This window comes from Loxodonta africana, chromosome 4 (assembly GCF_030014295.1).
Source record: "Loxodonta africana isolate mLoxAfr1 chromosome 4, mLoxAfr1.hap2, whole genome shotgun sequence".
NCBI classification, from domain to species: domain Eukaryota; kingdom Metazoa; phylum Chordata; class Mammalia; order Proboscidea; family Elephantidae; genus Loxodonta; species Loxodonta africana.
Window position 1 is genome coordinate 65627978 of NC_087345.1, and position 21889 is coordinate 65649866.

The following is a 21889-nucleotide window of genomic DNA, read 5'->3' on the forward strand; positions in this document are numbered from 1 at the left end:
ATTGTAAGAGTGGCTGAACTACAACGCTAGCTCAACTGCCAACCCTGAGAGGTGACTGAAGTTAAAGTAAGGGCACTGAACAGGAAGAAATGGGATCCTGAAACTTGGAATGGGGACATATGGGAAGATAATCAGGAAGCTGGAGACACTGAGCCCCTAAATTCCACGGAACCACTCCTGCCAGCAGAACCACTCCCATCTGAAGAGATTACTTCTTGTTTGTCTGCTAAACCACCCTGCCAAGAAAAGCCATTAGCCCCGCCACTCCCACCTAATATCAGCCGTAGCCCAGCTGCCTCTAAAGAGCCCTTGCCTGAGTCATTGCCGGGGGCATCGCCTGAGGCAGATGCTTTAGGAAACAATGCTCAATGTTCTCAAAACAATTCCAGACTGCCATTCTGGCTTCTAGACCTATTACAAGACTTAAGACTCAGCAAGCCCCAAAGGATGAAGTACAAAGTGTGACCCAGGAGGAAGTACGCTACACTCCAAAAGAACTGCTTGGATTTTCTAATGCGTACAGAAACCTAGGAAATATGGGCAGGAATGGTTATTAAAGGTGTGGGATAATGGTGCAAGGAACACAGAGATGGATCAGTCTGAGTTTACTGATGGTCCACAGAGCAGATTCTTCATTCAATGTTTCAGCTTAAGAAGTTACAGAAGGATTTAATAGCTCATTTGAGTGGGTTGCTGAAGCAGGGATTATGAGGTAGCCTACACGAAATCAAGTTGAAGTTCCAGACCTGTAGAAGAAGGCATCCAAAGACTTAGGGAAATTGGCATGCTAGAGTGGATTTATCAGGTTAGACCCACACACCTACACGTGGAGTGCCCTGAGGACACACCTTTTACCACAACTGTAAGGAACAAATTTGTGAAGGGAGCTCCAGCATCCTTGAAGGCTGCTGTCATTGTTATTTTACGTAAATCAGATTTGACAGTGGGAACTGCCATAACTGAATTAAGACACCTAACTACAATGAACTGATTGGACCCCATGGAGTAGGGGCCAAGTGGCTGCACTCAATAGACAAAGACAGGGTAGGTGTAGTTACAATAATTGACAGGAGTCAAAACAGTAATCAGAATAGCCTGATTTGTATGGACTTATGGCATTGGCTACTTAGTCATGATGTCCCTAGGAGCGAAATAGATAGGAAATCTACTAAACATTTACTTGATCTGTATAAACAGATGAATTCTAGGTCAGGTGAAAAGCAGTCTAACTCAAATTGCCAGAATAGAGAGTCACGGTCCCTCAGTCAATTCCCAGATTTGAGCGAGTTTAAAGATCTATGACCCCTTGAATAAAGGGGAGGCCAGGTCCCCTTGAGGAAGGACTCCAATACTCTGCCAAAAATTTTTACTGTTAATCTTTCTCCCAGCCTTCCCCAAAGGGATCTATGACCTTTTACAGGAGTAACTATTCACTGGGGAAAAGGAAATAATCAGACTTTTCAGAAATTACTGGATACTGGCTTTGAACTGACCCTAATTCCAGGAGACCCAAAATGTCACTGTGGCCCACCACTCAGAGTGCGGGCATATGGAGGTCAGGTTATTAATGGAGTCTTGACTCATGTCCATCTCACAGAAGGTCCAGTGGGTCCCTGAACTCATCCTGTAGTAATTTCCCCAGTTCCAGAATGCATAAATGGAATAGATATACTACTCAGCAACTGGCAGAACTACCACAACAGATCCTTGACAAATATAATAAGGGCCATTTTTTTTTTTTTAATCACGGCAGGAAAAGCCAAGTGGAAGCCATTAGAATTGCCCCTACCTAGGAAAATAGTAAACTGCAGAGATTACTGCCACTGTCAAGGACATCCCCATACAACTTGACTATTTGGCCTGTGCAAAAAACAGATGGATCCTAGAAAATGACAGGAGATTAAAAAAAACTTAACCAGGTGGTGACTCCAATTGCAGCTGCTGTTCCAGATGCAGTTTCATTGCTTGAGCAAACTGATACATCTCCTGATCCCTCGTATCTGTTTCTAAGGACATTCAGAAGCAGTTTGCCTTCAGCTGGCAAGGTCAGCAATATGCCACCTTCAGTTGCCTACCTCAGAGCTGTATCAACTCTCCAGCTCTATGTCATAATTTAGTCCACAGGGACCTTGATTGCTTTTCTCTTCCACAAGACGTCACACTCGCCCATTACACTGATGTCATTATGCTGATTGGAACTAGTAAGGAAGAAGCGTCAACGACTTTGAACTTATTGGTAAAATATTTGCATGCTAGAGGGTGAGAAATTAATCCCACAAAAATTCAGGTGCCTTCCACCTCAGTGAAGTTTCTAGGGGTCCAGTGGTGTAGGGCATGTCGAGATACTCCTTCTAAAGCAAAGGATAAGTTATTGTATCTGGGTGCTCCCACAACTAAAAAGGAGGCACATCTAGTGGGCCTCTTTGGATTTTGGAGGCAACACCTTCCTCATTTGGGTGTCCTACTCCAGCATATTTATCAAGTGACTTGAAAAGCTGCTAGTTTTAAGTGGGGCCCAGAACAACAGAAGGCTCTGCAACAGGTTCAAGCTGCTGTGCAAGCTGCTCTGCCACATGGGCCATATGATCCAGCTGATCCAATGGTGCCTGAAGTGTCAGTGGCAGATAGAGACGCTGTTTGAAGTCTTTGGCAGGCCCCTATTGGTGAATCACAGCACAGACCCTTAGGATTTTGGAGCAAAGCCCCGCCATCCTCTGCAGATAACTACTCTCCTTTTGAGAAACAGCTTTTGGCTTGTTGCTGGGCCTTAGCAGAGACTGAATGCTTAACCATGGGATACCAAGTCGCCACGCAACCTTAACTGCCCACCATGAACTGGGTGTTGTCTGACCCACGGAGTCATAAAGTTGGACATGCACAGCAGCATTCCACCATTAAACGGAAGCGGTATATACAAGATTGGGCCTGAACAGGACCTGAAGGCACAAGTTGCATGAGGAAGTGGCCCAAATGCCCATAGTCTCCACTCCTGTCACATTATCCTTCATCTCTCATTCTGCACCTATGGCCTCATGGGGAGTTCCTCATGATCAGCTGACTGAAGAAGAAAAAACCCATTCCTGGTTTACAGATGGTTCTGCACGATATGCAGGTACCACTTGAAAGTGGACAGCAGCAGCACTACAGCCCCTTTCTAGGACCTCCCTGAAGGACACTGGCGAAGGGAAATCCTCTCAATGGGCAGAACTTTGAGCAGTGTACCTGGCTGTTCACTTTGCCTGGAAGGAGAAATGGCCTGATGTGTGACTGTATACTGATTCACAGGCTGTGGCCAGTGGTTTGGCTGGATGGTCAGGGACATGGAAGGAACATGAATGGAAAATCGGAGACAAGGATTTATGGGGAAGAGGTATGTGGACTGACCTCTCTGAATGGGCCAAAGAAGTGAATATTATTTGTGTCTCATGTGAATGCTCACCAAAGGGTGACCTTAGCAGAGGATGATTTTAACAATCAAGCAGATAGGATGACGCATTCTGTGGAAACCAGTCATCCTCTTTCCCCAGCTACTCCCATCATTGCTCAATGGGCTCATGAACAAAGTGGCCATGGTGGCAGGCATGGAGGTTATGCATGGGCTCAGCAACATGGACTTCCATTCACTAAGGGTGACTTGGCTATAGCCACTGCTGAGTGCCCAATCTGCCAGCAGCAGAGACCAACACTGAGTCCTCGCTATGGCACCATCCCTTGAGGTGATCAGCCAGCAAACTGGTGGCAACCTGATTACACTGGACCACTTCCATCACGGAAAAGGCAGCGCTTTGTCCTTACTGGAATAGACACTTACTCTGGATATGGATTTGCCTTCCATGCATGCAATGTTTGTGCCAAAACTACAACCCATGGACTTACAGAGTGCCTTAGCCACTGAATGAAGGGACTTACTTCACAGCAAATGAAGTGTGATGGTGGGCCTGTGCTCATGGCATTCGCTGGTCTTACCACGTTCCCCAACATCCTGAAGCAGCTGGCTTGATATAACTATGGAATGGCCTTCTAAAGATATAATTAGGGCACCAGATAGGTGGCAATATCTTGCAGGGTTGGGGCAATGCTCTCCAGGAGGCTACATATGCTCTAAACCAATGTCCAGTATATTGTGCTGTTTTTCCCACAGCTAGGATTCATGGGCCCAGGAATCAAGGGGTGGAAATGGGAGTGGTACCACTCACTATTACCCCTTGTGACCACTCACAAGATCTTTGTTCCCTGTCCCCACAACCTACAGGTTTAGAGGTCTTAGTTTCAAAGACATGAATGTTCCCACCAGGAGACACATCACTGATTCCATTGCACTGTAAGCTAAGAATGCCACCTGGCCACTTTGGGCTCCTTATGCCTTTGGATCAACAGGCAAAGAAGGGAGTTACCATACTGGCTGGTGTGACTGACCGTGATTACCAAGAGAACATTGGATTGATATTACATAATGGAGGTAAAGAAGAGTATGTTTGGAACGCAGGAGATCCCTTAGGTATTACTACCATGCCCTGTGATTAAAGTCAAGGGAAAACTACAGCAACCCAATTCCAACATGACTACTAATGACCCAGTCCCTTCAAGAGTGAAGGTTTGGGTCACCCCACCAGGCAAAGAACCACAACCAGCTGAGGTGCTTATTGAGGACAAAGGGAATACGGAATGGGTGGTGGAAGAAGGCAGTTCTAAAGACCAGTTACAGTTACGTGACCAGCTGCAGAAATGGGGACTGTAATTGTTATGAATATTTCTGCTTTGTATGTGTGCATCAAATAGTTTTCTTTTCTTAACTTATAAAATATAAGATGTAAACAGGGCTAGTGCATTTTTGGTTGTACACATGTTAGTTGTATCATGCTAGGCACAAGTATGACTCTGTAACTGTCTTTATTCAGAGATTATGAAGGTTTAAGGACATGTGTACATGTGCCAAGTTGACAAGGGGTAAACTGTGATGGTTAAGCTTGTGTGTCAACTTGGCTGGGCCGTGATTCTCAGTGTTTATACGTGATCACTCCCGTGACTGAATCTGCTGTGAGTAGCCAGTTGAAAGAGAGTTTCCTTGGGGGTGTGGCCTGCATCCAAATATAAGGAGATGTTCTGGTTTTTTTGCTCACTCTGGATCCTGTAGCTTCCTCCTGTTCATCTGACCTTTGGCTTTTGGGACTCAAGCTATCAGCTTATCTGCAGATCTTAGGGTTCTTTGATCTTCACAGCCTGAGAGCAGGAGCCCTGCTCTCTGACCTGCCAATCTTGGGTTCGCCAGCCCCTGTGACTATGTGAAGTGAGAGAAGCCTCTATGCTGATCCATGGACTGGGACATTTTAGCATCTACAGTCGTGTGAGCCGTTTCCTTGATATAAATCTCTATGTATTTATATGCTTTACTGGTTTTGCTTCTCTAGAGAACCCAGCCTAAGACACATGCTGACAGAAGTGTCCCATCATAAAATTAATTAACTATTTGACTAGGTAAAAAAAATGTGTTTTAAAACTTTTCACATCTTCATAGCCACCAATTTTTCATTTCTAACTATAGGATTTGCACTCAAATTACATTATAAAGGAAAGACTGATAATTGCAGGTCATTACAGTGCTGGAGATTAAAAAATATATAGATAGATAGACAGATAATTTCTTTCTGTTTTCCTAATGGAATTTGACTTCTTGCTTTCCCTCCCAATTCCATATTCAATATCAGCAAGGACTTCATAAGGTATATGCACAAGTTCCTGTTTGTCTACAAAGTAAGCAGAAACTAATTATTGAAAATCAGAACCATTGCTATTAAGACTTATCTGCCTTTATCAAGATGCGGTCAATAACAAGGAGCCATAGTACGTGCCAAAGATGATCTGGTGTTTTTATTATTGCCCTTTAGAGGGAAAACATGCTAGGTCAAATCTCACTGAGAAACTGCCCAAATTCTATGGAACTAGAGTATCTCTATATTGATAATTATCTTGCCACAATCTGAGAATATATGTAACCCAAAGAATTTTTGGTGTACAGTATTTTTTGTAATAGCATTTGAGCCACCTATCCTGCTTCACAACTGTTATAAATGATCCTAATTATATTTCATTCTTGAAAAATGGGTTTAAGTAAAGGAGAAAAGGGCACATACAAGGATAAAAAATATTCTAGCTTCTCAAAAAACCAGGATCTTAATCCCTGGAAATCTTTAGGAAAAGAACAAATGATCTATCTTTATATATTGAAGAATATGATTCTTGAAGTCTTCTTAGTTCTATAATCTTGTGATATGGTATTTCTAATATGATAAATATATAATGAATAGTCTATGAGTCTGCTTAGAATGGATCTAAGAAAAATGAAAGTTTAGATAAAGTCTAGAATTTTTGTTTCATCAGATTGAATCTAGGGCATGGAAAAAAATAAAAGCAATTCATTTCATAGTTTTAGAAATACCAAATGCCCAAAAAGTGAGCAATAAAAGTCTTAATGAATACTGAGAAAGCAGTTACCACAGAAAACGTAGTTCTGTCTGGACATGTGGTTTAGCAGAAAACTAGGCGTCTATATAAACACTTCCACAGCCATTATTCTGGAGAGTAGGTAAACATTCTGAAAGAGTCCTTTCCAAGGGCTGCAAAAATTCTTTTTGAGAGGCATGGTACGGAAAAAAAAAAAAAAAAAAAGACAGGTTGGCCCACATCTGAAGGAAAAGTGGAGTAGGTACATAACTAAAAGAGACAAGAGTACGCATTACTCTTCCTTAATCCAAAAATCATTTACCAAAATCTTGTTACTCAGATCATGTTCCCCAAAGTCATGTGTACCATTCCTTAACATTTGCCAAAAATCTACATATTCCATAAGAAGTGTCATCAAAAAGACCATATGTTCTATACAGATTTCACCAATAATTCCCCTTCTCGGTTTAACTTTATGAAGAATATATTGTACATACTTCAACTTGAAGAAACAGATTTCCTGGGTTTCTAAAATCTTAAAATCTCCTGTACATATATGCCTTTATAGATCCAGACTTGAATCATTAGCATATAAGCTTTAAACGTGCATCATCTTAACGTCAAGACTCTAATCATTCAAATAGTACCAACAAATAGGAAAAAAGTACATGATCTTACACCAACTAAAGAACAACTATAATAGAACTGGTGGACTTTATGAGCAATAATAAGTTAAGAGTTGATAACTCACATAATATGGCCTAAAGTAAGTAGTACTCTACCCTTAAATATTAAAAAAAGGATGTAAAATTATACAAATGGAAGGATATACAACACTAGCAAACATATGCGTATAGGATACAAAACAAATCCTCAAAGCATAAATGACATATTTCAATGAAGGTGAAATTTTAAAGCACTCCTAAGGTCTAATAAAAAGTAAGAGAGGAAGAAATAGGTCCAATAAAAAGTAGAAGAGGAAGGGAATATGAATATACACTGAGAAAAAACTTATTTTTCAGTGGAAGAAACTAGATACATGGTTTACTTTACTGAGGGATATAGTATTTGTAAAAGGCTCCCAGAAAGCTAAAAAACCCTAGAGCTTAAGAGACAGAAAGGGGAGACAAACTGCTAAAGATTATGTATTTTGAGGATCTGTTTTGAGATCTGAAATGCCAAATACTTGGTGTCTCAATCTCCTTAAGCATGACACACTCTCTCTGAAGAAATTTTAGCAATCATAGGCCATGATAAGAGTCTACTTTTCCTGGGTATAATTATAAATGTGCAGAAGAAGCTATAAAGCACATGAATCTAGACTATATGGAAAAGATCTACAAGAACTAAAGAAACAAGTAATTTTTGAAGGCTCCCTGAGAAGAACGTCAAAACGTAGTAAATAAGGTAGTGAAAACCAAGGGCTACACACCTCCAAATTTATTTCTAAAAATCATGCACTAAGGGGGAAAAAAATCTGTAATGTCAGATCATAACTTTTGATGCAAGGCAGACAAGCAGAAAATATCAGGGGTGTTGGCATTTTTCACACAGATATACACACACAAGATTTGGTGAATTCATTGATTTATTCAACAAATATTTGCTGAACTATGTATCAGACACTGTGCCTTCGATGCTTCGGTACTTGTTTATGTTAACCTCAAACTGATGAGACGAGTGGAAATGTTCCAGCTCTCCTGTCTAGACTTCAAAGAAAAAGATGCTTGAAGAAGTTTCTATTCCTGTAGAGATTAAAAACGTCGCTACCTAAAACCTCAAAACAGAGAAGAACAGCGTGTCTAAAGCTACTGAAAGGAAACAACTTGTCTCATTCTGAGATCAAGTTACATGTGGCAAAATTGTACTCTACATGTTTATGCCTCCCCCAACTTTTTTTTCTTCGTTTCTTTTCTGAAAATGAGTTTTCTGGTCCTGTAATACACTGGGGAGAATATGAAGTTTTAAAGCAATCTAACAACTTTTCCATTAAATATTAATGTTTTATTCAGCCTAAGGTTTTCCCAGATTGACTTCTAATTAATAAGAATTAAACTGATTGGATTTTTTTGATTTTCAGTAATCTATTAGATAGTTTTACAAGAAAAATAATCTATAAGAAATAATGTTATATTTCTGAACTAACAAAATGCCTCACTGGTAAAACGGTCCAATATCCACCCTCAAAATACTGACAACAGTACCGTATTTTCCCCAGCCTTTCCCACCGCATACTTACCTGTGCAACTTCTTTCAACATTTGCTACTCTGGGAATTGGAAAGCTCAGAGCTGGAGGCTGAAGTGAAGAAGGAAAGGTTGGAGGGTGAGCCATGGCACCAGCCCCACACTAGGAGCTCCCCTGAGATACTACAGCAGGGTTGACACCATAGCTCTGAAGTTCAAACTCCAGCAAACGATAAGAAAGGAGTCCAACCAGAACATGATAAACGATGGGATTCTTCTGCTCTTTGAAAAATAAGGAAATCATGCTATAAAACTCTGAATGTCCAGTTTCAATATTATGACTCCCTGTTCACTTCTTCTTTATTTCCCAACCCCAGAACCACCTCTCAGAACTATTCAAAGAACTTAAAAAAAAACAAAAACATAATTTTCTATAAATTTGCATACTTTTCCAGAAAAATTGAAGGAAAGCTTACCTGACCACCATAAAAATATCTAAGACAATATTTCAAACACTTTGTTTATCTGCTTATATACTTCCTTTGCTCTTTTCAGTACTCAACATTAAATCTAAGGCTCTAAAACATGTTAACTCCATCAACCAGCAGAATTGAAAGCTGGACTACATAAAAAAATGGGAGTGCTTAATTCCTAAAAGTGGCCTAGTAAACTTTTTTTAAAACCTAAGGATGACTTTTGGTGTAAGTGTACTCCATGGGGAAAAAATGAATTTCTTAAAATTGTTCCACTGATTAAAACAAAGAAAAACTCCCATTAAAAAAATATGACACTTAAATCAAACTAGATGATAAAGGGTAAAAATTAAAGATACTTTAACAATCAATCTGAACAGAGAATTTAAATAAAATGTGACTTAATCACGTTTATAAAAATGTGAGTCCTTGTTTAATAATATAAAAAGTAAACTATTTATTCAGAGAAAACTGGACTGGGTTATATGATTTGACTATTTAAATACCAAAAAAAAAAAAAAAAAACCCACTGCCAAAGCTAATAAAAACGTCTGTTTAAGTTCTTTCGAGATAACAGATCTATTCAAGAGTACAAATAGACATTATTAAAGGTGACAAATATTTAAAAACCTTCAACTGAATACACACAGGCATATTGGAATCCTGAATTATGTTATTAAAAGAAAACGAAAACAAAACTCGTTGCTGTCAATTCCTACTCATATCGACTGTATAAGACAGAGTAGAACTGCCCCATGTGGTTTCCAAACAGCAGCTGGTGGATTCAAATCACCAGCCTTTTGGTTACAAGCTCTTAACCACTGTACCACCAGGGCTTCAGGAAGCAGTTAAAAACAAAAAGCACTACTTCATCAAGTGAACACAGGACACTGAACATACACTACTTAGTAACTTGCCATATAAATTAATTCAATAAACATTCAGAGAGCCATCTATTATGCAAACTGCTATATATTTTATATTCTCATATACCCATTTGATGCTCAAGATAAAGGAGCATCACAAATCAAAAGGAGGAAAGAGGAAAACACATTTACCATAGGTTCCTGTATCATTATTGTGGTGTATAAGGCCTTAGTGACCTTACCCTTTATTACTTCTAATCTCCTACCACTCTCCCCTTCTCTCATTGTATTCCTGCCACACTGGCATCCTTACTATTCCTCAAATGTTAGGCATTCTTGTCTCCCAGCATTTACACTTACTGTATCCTCTAGGAGTGCGCTTTCCCTAGGTATCCCCACATGGTTTCCTACCTCACCTATGGTACTGAGTCGTCTCAGTGAGGCCTTCCCTGTTTCCTCTATTTAAAACTACAATACTCTTTCCCCCAAGCCCATGAAAGCTCCCCATTCCACTTTTCTGCTTTATTTTCCTCATAACATATATCACCAAATAACACACAACACATTTTACTTATTTTGTTTACTATCTACATATGGAGCCCTGGCAGCACAGTGCTTAAGATCTCAGCTTGAAACCAAAAGGTCGGCGGTTCGAATCCACCAGCCACTCCTTGGAAATCCTATGGGTCTTATCTACTCTGAGATATAGGGTCACTATGAGTCGAAATCGACTCCACGGCCAACGCTTTTCTCTTTTTTTTTTTAATATCTACCTATGCTCTAAAACATTGGCTTCATAAGAATCGGAATTCTTTTTTTTTTTTTTTTATCTCTTTGTTCATTTCTGTATCCAGGGTCTGGAGAATTGCGTGGTAAATAGCAGGCCATAACATGAATGTATCCCATCTTACTCCATGCATGCTGTTATTTGAGTGTTGACATTAGCTGACCAATGTAACGCTTACAGCACATGCAAAAACTTTGAGCGTAACAATTATTTTTAAAAAGTAATAAAATTATGTCAAAAATTGTTAAATTTTGTATTTCAGAAACATGCGCAAAATTAAATTGTTTTCAACCTTTCTACACTGGAATTGACAACCACTTCCAAAATACCTAAAAGATTATCCAAAACTTTCATTGGTTAGAAGGCCGCACTATGAAAAATATCAGATAAGGATTTGGAGATTGTAAATTTTTTTTCCACCATTTATCAAATTGTTTCTCAAGTTAATTACTTTTATAAGTTTTTCCTTTAAAAAAAGTTCTTTTGAAAATATTTCAGACTTATAGTTTAATATGATGTGACAACACATATTTCTTTTCTGTTACAAAATCTCACTAAAAAATCATAGCAGGGCCACTGGGCTGCACTGCAGTCCATGGGAATGGCCCCACTTGGAATCAGTTGTACAGTACACAGCCTAATAGTGTAACATAGTGGGCCTCATACAAATATGAACTAATATGTACTGAACGTTTACCAAATGACAACCTACTAATCTAGTTAGTACTTTATGTGTATCACCTTGCTTAATCATAACAAACTCTCCGTAAGATGGTTACTTTTACCTCGTTGTTATTTTCCAGATGAGGAAACTGAGGCACAGAGAGGTAGAATCTATAAAGTGGTTGGGCCGAAGATGCTTCCCTATCACACTGAGCACAGAGAATACCCAGCACTCAAATCCCAATATAATACCAAAGGTTTACTTTCCAGAAAAATTCATACAGACTTCAAACTTAGAAATTTAACCAAAATGGAGATGAGGAATGGGGCATGGGCTTCAAAACTAAAGAATAAAGTAAAGATTCTACATTCTAAACTGTGGGATCCTCAGCCTTCTTTCCTTACCCTGCTCCCAAAACACTGCCAATCAGATGTTAAGAACCACCTACTCTCCCACCATCTCAAAATCTTCAAATTATATATACAAATTTTCTGGAAAAACCTAATGGCTCCAGAGAAACAAATGCAACACACTATCATAATGGAGTTTCCCAAAGAAAATGCTAACTCAACTGCATGTTAACAAGCTATGCCCACAAATGCAGTTACCATTTAGCTTTTATAAAACATGTTATTTGGAAATAATTTCAGACTTAAAGAGTAGTTACAAAAAAAGTACACTGCTCCGATATACCTTTCACCTACCTTCCCATAATGGTAGAATCTTACATAACCACAGTACAAATATCAAAACGAAGAAACTATTAACTAAATGACTTTATATGGCTTTTACCAGTTTTCCCACTACTGTCCTTTTTCTGTTCCAGGATCCCAGACTACATTTATTTCAGGTCTCCTTAATATTCCCCATGCTGGGACTGCCCTCAGTACTTCCTTGCTTTTAATGACATTGATGCTTTTGAAGAGTAATAGCCAATCACACTACAGAATGTCTCTCAACTGGGTTTGCCTGATGTTTTCTCACGACTAGAATGAAGTTATGCATTTTTAGGAAGACTACCAGAGGTGATGTGTTCTTTCAAGTACATCATATATGATGCATATATATCAATATGTTATACATATGCTGTTAATATGTTTTATTACAGGCAATGTTAACCTTTATCTTATTTAAAATGGCACATATGCCAAGTTTTCCCAACGTAAATTACTATTTTTCCCTTTGTAAACAATAACGTTTCAAAGAAAGCACTTTCAGAGTATGTCATACCGGTTTCTACTTAAAATTTCACCCACTAATTATGGCATTACTTCAAAGAATAACATCTTTAAAGTACAAAAAGAAAAATCTATCAACCTTGAATTCTATACCCAGTGAAAATATCTTTCACAAATGAGGGTAAAATAAAGACTTTTTAAGACATACAAAGTTAAAAGGATCTACCACCTCAGCACTACATTATAAAAATGTTCCTATTTTAAAAAGTCCTTCCCAGATAGAAAAAAAAATGATACCATAAAGAAAGCAGGGAAGGAAGGAAAAAGAAAGGGAAGGGAAAAAGAAAGAAGATAGGCAAAGGAAACAAGAAAGGAAGAGAAGAAAAAAGTAGAGATGGGAAGAAGAAAAAAAAATACCAAGACTTTTTAATTATGGATGATAATAAAAAGCAAAATAACACCACCCCAAAAAACTACAATGAACATATATGACAAAATGGAGACAGGAAATGTGATCCTTAAGAAGTAAAATTTCAGCAAAATCTGGAGAACGATTATATCTTTTTCCGGCAATATGGCAGACTATACCAAAACCAAAATGCTCTATTCTAAAACAACTACAAATGTTCCATGAAATATCTGATTCATTTAACCAACAAATATTTACGGAGTACCTATTTTAAGTCCGGCACTACTCCCGTGTAAAGATACAGAAGTGAACAAATTATCAGTGAAAACTAACAAAGAGATTACAGTTTTATTTTTAATTACTAAGGAAGGAAGGAAAAGATAAAAGAAATACTCAGCACCTGAAAGCTAAGTAAAAGGAGAAATTCGGAGAAGCCAATAAGCTTATAGTCCCAGACAGGTATATGCCACAGACAGCAAATCTATTAGAAAACTTTTTCATAAAGCAAGTACCCTGAAAAGCTACAACATAATTGTAATAACCCCTTCAGGAAGAGGACAACAAAAAATCTTGATGGCTTTGATTTTAACCAGAGGGATTAGAAGAAAATCTCCTCTAAGAAACTATAGCCACAAGCAAGGCCAAATTTGCATTACCTGAGTGGACTACAATCTCAAGTTATTTTACTTTTAATTGGTCCTGGATTGATAGTACCCCTAGGCACTTGAAAAAGCAAATGAAAATCTCCTCTGGAACAATGCCCTTCCACCTAGGCCTCAAAGAATTCCCACAGAAAGAGTTCTAAGAAACATGAAATGACAGTTTAACACACAAGCAAGGAAACAAGACACCATAAGAAAGAATCAACAGAAACAAAAAATAACAGAATGATCTGTTGTGACTTCTAATTTTTGAAATTATCACATACAGAACATAAGAATTATAAAATGATTAATGAAATAAAAGAGGATCTATTGGGAACCAAATCTAATTAAACAAAGGACTGAACAGTGCTGAAAAATGGGAAACACTGGGTACATAAGATTTAGACAACAGGACTAAGAAACATGATCCAATGGAGAGAAAAAGAACACACCCACGAATAAGTCAACAGGCATTTTGTTCAGGCACATAAACAAATACCACAATCCCACCACAATGGAAATACATGAGAAATAGACAACAGAAAACAAAAAACAAAAACACTTCCTATGTTTGGAAACTTAAAAACAGTTACAATATCTGCTGCCAAAAAAGATACCACGGTGGGGGGGAGGGGGGGAAGAGAAGGCGAAAACAACCACCACTACAATTCAAAATTTATGAAACATAAAAGCAGTACTCAAAGGGAAATTCAGATCCTTAAATACAGTAAAAAAGATGAAAGACTGAAAAATTAAGCTAAGGAACCAAATTAAAAGTCAAAGAACAGTAGAACATATCTGTATTAAATAAAGAGAGATTAATGAATAAAAAACAAAAACTAAATTTAAAATATAAAGTTAAAAGGTGGTTGCTAATAAAATTGACAAATCTCTGGCAAGACTGATCAAATAAAGGGAAAAGACACACAGAATACAATCTTAAGAATGAAAAAGTTGCTGCAGACAAAAATATGTATAAGAGTATAGTATATTAAGAACAATTTCTTTACCCTGATAAAGTACAAAAATCCTATATCCTATATCTAACATCACATTTAATGGTGATAACGTAAAGCTTTCCTTGTCAGACAAATAACAAGAGAAAAATATCCACTATTAACATTTCTATTTAACATTGTATTTAGAAGTGTTAATAAGTTCAGTAAAGAAATGTAAGTTATAAAACTAAAAAAGGAAGACTCAAAACTGTCATTCCCAGATATGTTTATTTACATGAAAACCTCAAAGAACCTATATATACATTACAAGATAAATGTTCAGCAACATCCACAGATAAAAAAATTAAGTAAAAATCTGTAAGATAAATGAATTGCATTTCAACACAACAGTAATACCTATAAAACATAATCTTAAAAATATCATTTATAATAGTAACGAAAAAGCACTTAGGCATAAATCTGACTAAAGATTTACAAGCTCATTACAAAAAAAAAAAAAAAAATGACCTTACTAAAAGAAAATACAGAAGACCTTGATATATGAATTCAGAAATAGGAAGAACAGCATAAAGATATTAATCCATCCCCAAACAAAACATAAGTGCAATTCTATTTACAAACCCAACACTTTTTTGGGGTGAGAGGGAGTTTTTCAAGAATATTCTAAATTTGTCATAGAACAAAACACCAAGTCAAGACACTCATGAAGACCAATGTAGAAAGACATGAAGCTCTAACACAAAGCTATAATAAAACATGATATTGATGCAAGCATAGACAAATACATCGAAGAAACAAACTAGAGAAACAGACCCATGCATATAAGGAAACTTGATTTACAACAGAGCTGGCACTACTGATCAACTGAGCAAGATAAAAAATGTATGCATACAGTAACACTGTAATTGATTACAAGCAAATGAAAGGAAACTAGAACCAACTCATACCATGTACAAAGATTAATTTCAGTCAGACTAAATTTAAACATGAAGGACAAAATCAAAAAATGTCTAAAAAGACAATACAGAAGCATATCTTCATTACTTGGTTCAATAGGGAAAGATCTCAAATACAACTCTAATACACTGGGAAAAAAAATAAAAAATTCTGACATTATCAAATGTCAGATCAATATGTGATCAGAATATAAGTCGGTACAAACACTCCCAAACATATTCCTGGGAGACCTATTGTGAATTTAATAATTTTTAGAAAGTGGTCTGGTTCAGATAATTTTTTTAACTTCATAAAGCTCCCTCTTCTTTTGTTTGCACATAGTGCTTAAAAATATGGTGGCTTGCTTTATGAGGCCATCTGGCTCTAGTCTCCTTTTTCTGGATCTTCTCTTTCTTATGTCACTGCTGTTCCTATCCTGCTCAATTTTGGTTCCATCACTTTAAAAATTTGTTCTCTGCAGTAGGGCCCTGAAAGTGAGCACTGGTGGTGGTTCAGTTTTGAGAGTTCACAAAGCTAGACTGCCCTCATCACTTCAGGCCTTGCCATGGGTCTCACTCATCTAATGGAGTGGGCGAAACCTCTGCCAATTTCACCTGCTGCTCTCAAATTGACTCATCCATTTTCCAGTGAATACATGTTAACTACTTTGGAGTATATACCATAGACTAACAAAAGAACAAACAAATCTGTCTTGGAATAAGTACAACCATTATGCTCCTTAGAAGCAAGGATGGTGAGGCTGCATTTTACATACTTTGGACATGTCAGGAGGGATGAGTCCCTGGAGAAGGATATCATGCTTGGTAAAGTACAGGGTCAATGAAAAAGATGAAGACCGTCAACGAGATGGACTGACACAGCGGGTGCAACAATGGATTCAAACGTTAATGATTGTGAATATGGCAGAGGACCAGGCAGTGTTTCGTTCTGTGGTACACAGGGTCGCTACGAGTTGAAACTGACTCAACAGCACCTAACAACAGCAACAACAACTTTGGAGTGCTACTATTTTGAGATAGATATCCATTAGGTATTCCAACGTCTCTTTGTACATTCTTCCTCACAGAAACTGTTAACATGCAAGTCAGTTAGCACCTACTTATATTTTGAAGTTCATGGTGATACCTCAATCACCGAGTTTTCCTGTAAATGTTTTCATAGATTTTGGTTTTGCTATCTAGTTGTTCTGCCCGTTTATGTGGGAATTCGGAAAGATAAGAGAGCAAACTGTCAACATTACTGCTATCATCCCAGAACACAAGCATAGCAAAGATTACACCTGAAAGGTAACTTTCTTCTACATTTTCTCTGATTTATAGAAGTATTTGCACTAATGTTGTAACTTTCTATTTAACGATGAACACAATGCTTCAAAGGTCCACAGTTAGGACAAAGATAAGTCAATTATATGTAGAATATTTTTCTGAAAGAGAACACTTAATAATATTTCATGTGCATAATGTCTAAGTCAAGAGTTCCCAAAAGGGGCACCACAGTGAACACACAGGGTGTCATGGAATATTTTAAATTTTCTAGGTTAACACAGCAAAGTCTGTCAGATGCCATGTGAACCACGACTAGGCTTGGAGCTAACTATGCATTTTAAAAAGCTGTTAGTATTTCTTTTGCCCTAGGGGTGCTGTGAAAAAAATTATTGAGTAAGGTGCCTTAAACCGGTTTAAGAAAGTTTGAGTATCTTAGTGAAACTGGACTTTCTGAAAAACAAATGTTGCCTCATCTGATGATTTTAGAAGATCACAGAAAAAAGTATCATAATATGCATGTCAACAACAACAACAAAAAGCTAACACTATTAGCATCACATAGCAAAGAACCAACCTCTGAAGACCTTAGGAATTCATTGAAATTGATGTTCTCAGATATAGGAAGAGGAATGTCAAACAAAAGGTCAAAGTTTATAAGAAAAATTTAGTTCATGCTGATACAATGACTTACTGCTAATAGTGTGATCTTGACATGGGAAGCATTACATTAATAATATAATTATAAGAGCATTTTAGAAGTCATTGTATAACTGTAAGCAAAGGGAATATGAAGAGTCATCCAATTTGAGAAATTGACTCAATGGCAAGCGGTCTTTTGGGGGGTTGCTTCACACTTGGTTACACACAATAGGTCACAGCCGTTTTTTTCTAGAGCTTCAAGGGCAAAGAAGAGAAAAATAAATGCCTTGGATTCTGGCATTTATTGTTTAACTCACTCCTCCACCAGCTTTGCAGTGGTTAAACATTTCAGCTGCTAACCAAAAGGTCAGCAGTTCGAATACACCAGGTGCTCCTTCGAAACCCTATGGGGCACTTCTACTCTGTCCCGTAGAGTCGCTATGAGTCAGAATCGACTCAAAAGCAACGGGTTTCACCAGCTTACCCTTGCTCACCTTCACTCAACACCAAACAGCTACAATGACTAATGATTCCATCTTTCTGCTCTGGATGCCAGATCTATTCTGACAACTGTTCAATTGCTAAGTATTCATTTTTAAAAATTCCTGTTGATTTTACTTTTCCTAAGTGTTCTTTATTAAGCATCTTTAAAGATGAATTATGTATCTTTAACATACTATGTATCATAGGTTATAAGATGCTTTTATGTTGGTGCTTTTAAAATCTTACAAGAATGAGTCAACACAAGGTTGTCGAGCTACTATTTCACAACTATGACTCTAAGACACTATCAGTTTTAAGATGCATCTTGATTTCAGAGATAAAAACGCTCAACATGAGCAACTTAGAATCAAAGAAACAGGGTACTTCACTGTTTATTTACATTCCTTCTTTATTGGAGTGAAAAAGAAAAAATATAACTTGTATACAGTATTGTATAAAAATCTTGTATGCTAAGTAAACAAACACACCTATTGAATCTGTATATGCTATATAATTACATAACTTTTATTTTAAATGCTTTATATAATGCAGAAATCCTTGGTAGATAGTAATTAACATATTGAGTGTTTTAGAGATATCTGGTAAATTGCTTAGAGAGTTTTTGGTGGACTGAAAATTCATTATTAGTTGTCTTAGTTATCTAGTGCTGCTATAACAGAAACACCAAAGTGGAAGGGTTTAACAAAGAGAAATTAATTCTCTCAATTTAGTAGGCTAAAAGTCTGAATTCAGGGTGCCAGCTCCAGGGGAAGGCTTTCTCTCTCTGTCCGCTCTGGGGGAAGGTCCTTGGCATCAATCTTCCCCAGCTGAAGAGCTTCTCAGCACAGGGATCCTGAGTCCAAAGGACGCACTCTGCTTCTGGCCCTTGCTTCTTGGTGGTATGAGGTCCCCCTGCCTCTCTGCTTGCTTCTCTCTTTTATATCTCAAAAGAGATTAATCAAAAACACAATCTAATCTTGTAGTCTGGGTCCTGCCTCATTCACCTAACTGCCTCCATTCCTGCCTCATTAACGTTATAGAGGCAGAATTTACAACAACAGGAAAATCACATCAGATGACGAAATGGTGGACAATGACACAACACTGGGAATCACAGCATAACCAAGTTGACACACATTTTGGGGGGACACAATTCAATCCATAACATTAGTTATTCCATTCAAAATAACCAAATATCTGGCACCACTTTCCCAAAAATTGCCACACAACACTAAAGAGGGATGCCTGTATATACTGAAACACATATGTAAAAAATATATGAAAATTAAAAGAATGAGACAAAATACTCAAACTACTGGTTGCTTTTGGGGAAAGAGGTAGGGTAAGGGATGAGAAGTGAGACTTGGAATCATCTCCATTAATAACAATAAGCAAGCTGCAAAAAACTACACATACTATAACCTCTATATGTTAAAAACAAAGATAATCACATTTGCCCCCATAAAATCCCTAGAAAAAGCCTGGAAAGACACACAATGTATTGTGTATATTTCTGCATTGTTCTGGAAAGATTCTACAATGAGCATCTATTACTTCTATAATTAAAAAAATAAAAGAAGAACTAATAAAAAAGAAATAAAACATTTAATGGTGAGGGGGTAGAGAATGATAAGCTATACTTTCCTGTTATAGTTCTGTCAGTTCTCTGACACTTTCCACCAAGTTGAAGCTGCATTTTATTTCTGAGGTATTCTTCAGGAACATATGGACTGGGATGCACTAGATCAGTTTACGGATAACATGAAGAACAGTCCAGCGTATGATGTGACCAATGACCTCCTGTTAAAAAGTTCTATTCAGAGTAACATCTAAAAATCTTGGAAATATCAGTAGTATTTTACCCAGCACACTTTCCAACCTCTTCCTTTCCCTTCTTTCACTGCTTTATAGAATTTTATTAAAACAAGCACTGAATGCTTATCATATGCCATACAGTGTGCTGGGTACTAAAAAAAAACAGATATGCTTCCAGTTTTCAAGAAGCTCGTAACATAGAACAACACTGTCTAATACAAACTGCTGCAATGATAGCAATGTCCTATATCCACAATGTCAAATACAGTAACCATTAGCAGCATGTGATTACTGGGCATTTAAATGCGGCTAATGTAACTGATAAACTGAATTTTTTTATTTAATTTAAATGAATCGAAATATAAATTTAAATAGTTACCTGTGGCCTACAATATTGGACAGCACAGGTCTACAGAAACACAAGGACAAATAACAGTAACGTATTATGCTAACAACAAGCACAGGTATGGGTGCTATGAAAACAAGGGAAAGGCACAGAGCCCATCAAAGAATGGCCTCTGGAAGAACCAATATCTAATTCTTGAATCATGTGAAGAAAGCCGAGGCATTCCAACAAGAGGAACTGATTAGTAAAGGCTAGAAGATGTGAAAGAACATGGTAGGGAGATTAAAAGCAGTTTTGTATTACTAAATGGAAAAAACACCACTATAGGGATGTGGTGCAACGAACCGCTTATGTATGGCCTTTCTCACCATGGTCTTGTCAACTCCCATCAAAAGACTGGGTGGGACTATAAAAATAAGGCACACCAAGGGGATTGGACAGCTTGCTAATGATATAAATAAGGTGTATGGCACCACTGTAGGGGTGGGCCCATGCAAATAAAGCATATGGAACCCTAACAAGCGGATTGGTCAGTTTTGCCAACCCCCTCCCCCGCAAAAAAAAAAAACCAAACCCAGTTCTGTTGAGTTGATTCCGACTCATGGTAACCCTATAGGACAGAGTAAAACTGCCCCATAGAGTTTCCAAGGAGCATCTGGTGGATTCGAACTGCCAACCCTTTGGTTAGCAGCCATAGCACTTAACCTCTACACCACCAGGGTTTCCTTTGCCAACCTACTAGGCTTAAAATAAGCAATCCCAGAGGCAGAAATGGGGGACCCCAGTACCACCAAGAAAAAAGGAGCCAGGAGCAGTGCACATCATTTGGACCCAAGGTCCCTGCACTGAGAACCTCCTAGACCTAAGAGACAGAGAGCTGTAACACCTAAGACAGCATAAGACAGCAATTAGTGGCAGTAAGCATGGCAGGGAACTAGCAGCTGTAGAACCAAGAGACCAGCAGGAGACAGCTTCATGGGGCTTGCCAATCCATGGAGCTAGGAGCTTTGTAACACTTGCCCGAGAAGGGCAGAGGCAAAGTTGAGAGGCCGAGAGGCCAAGGGCCAGAGAGAGGTCTGTCTGCAGGCACGGGTGAGAAGAGACTGTCCTGATCAAAATAATATATCTTGAACTGTAACCTGTTACTTCCCTAATAAACTCCACAATCATGAGTATTGCCTATGAGTTCTGTGTGGCCATTACAACAAATTATTGAACCTAGCAGAAAAGTAGAGAGTGCCAAGGGAGGGGCAGCTGGTGTCAGAATTGGTAAAAAGGTTGGAGAAAGGCAGTATGTCTGATCTCTGGCTCACAGGAATCAGCTTTGGGCTTTTGATTTTGATTCTCCTTCCCCCTTGTGAAGTTAGAGGTCAGACACCCCTGCTATGCCATTTTTACAGTTGGCATCAGAAGCAGGATTCGTGGCAACAGCTCTAGACTCATGGAAGCATGGGATTTTGTAACAGAAAGAACAGGAAGGAGAGTGGGAAGTGAAACTTTTGATTCTTAGATGGTTACTTTGTCTTTTGTTACCTGTAATGGCTCAAACGAAAGTAAGAGATGTTATGCTCCACCTACATCTGGAGTAGCTTGGGGCAAAAGCCAGGCTGGTTAAACAAGATGATTAATAGGGGGCCAGGGCTGCCTGGTTCCACCTAGCCAGAGCCCCAAGGCCGTATGCATATGAATTGGAAGATAGTCAATGTGTAGGGAAGAGAAGATGAAACTGCAAGTTTTAAACAGGGTTATGTGTTTATTTGACTGTGCTATGGACACTG

At 38.1% G+C, this 21889-nt stretch overlaps 1 protein-coding gene across 8 annotated transcripts in view; it reads right to left on the reverse strand.

The window, feature by feature from the left end:
- Positions 1-21889, reverse strand: part of CNOT2 (CCR4-NOT transcription complex subunit 2) — a 159841-nt gene that overhangs the window by 54099 nt on the left and 83853 nt on the right. The window contains exon 2 of one of the 8 annotated variants that reach the window (XM_010598816.3): positions 8681-8738. The exons of the other annotated variants lie outside the window; for them this stretch is intronic. Within the exon in view, the coding sequence (XP_010597118.1) occupies positions 8681-8701 (21 nt within the window). The 5' untranslated portion in view covers positions 8702-8738. The remainder of the gene's footprint in view (positions 1-8680; positions 8739-21889) is intronic. 8 annotated transcript variants of the gene reach the window in all.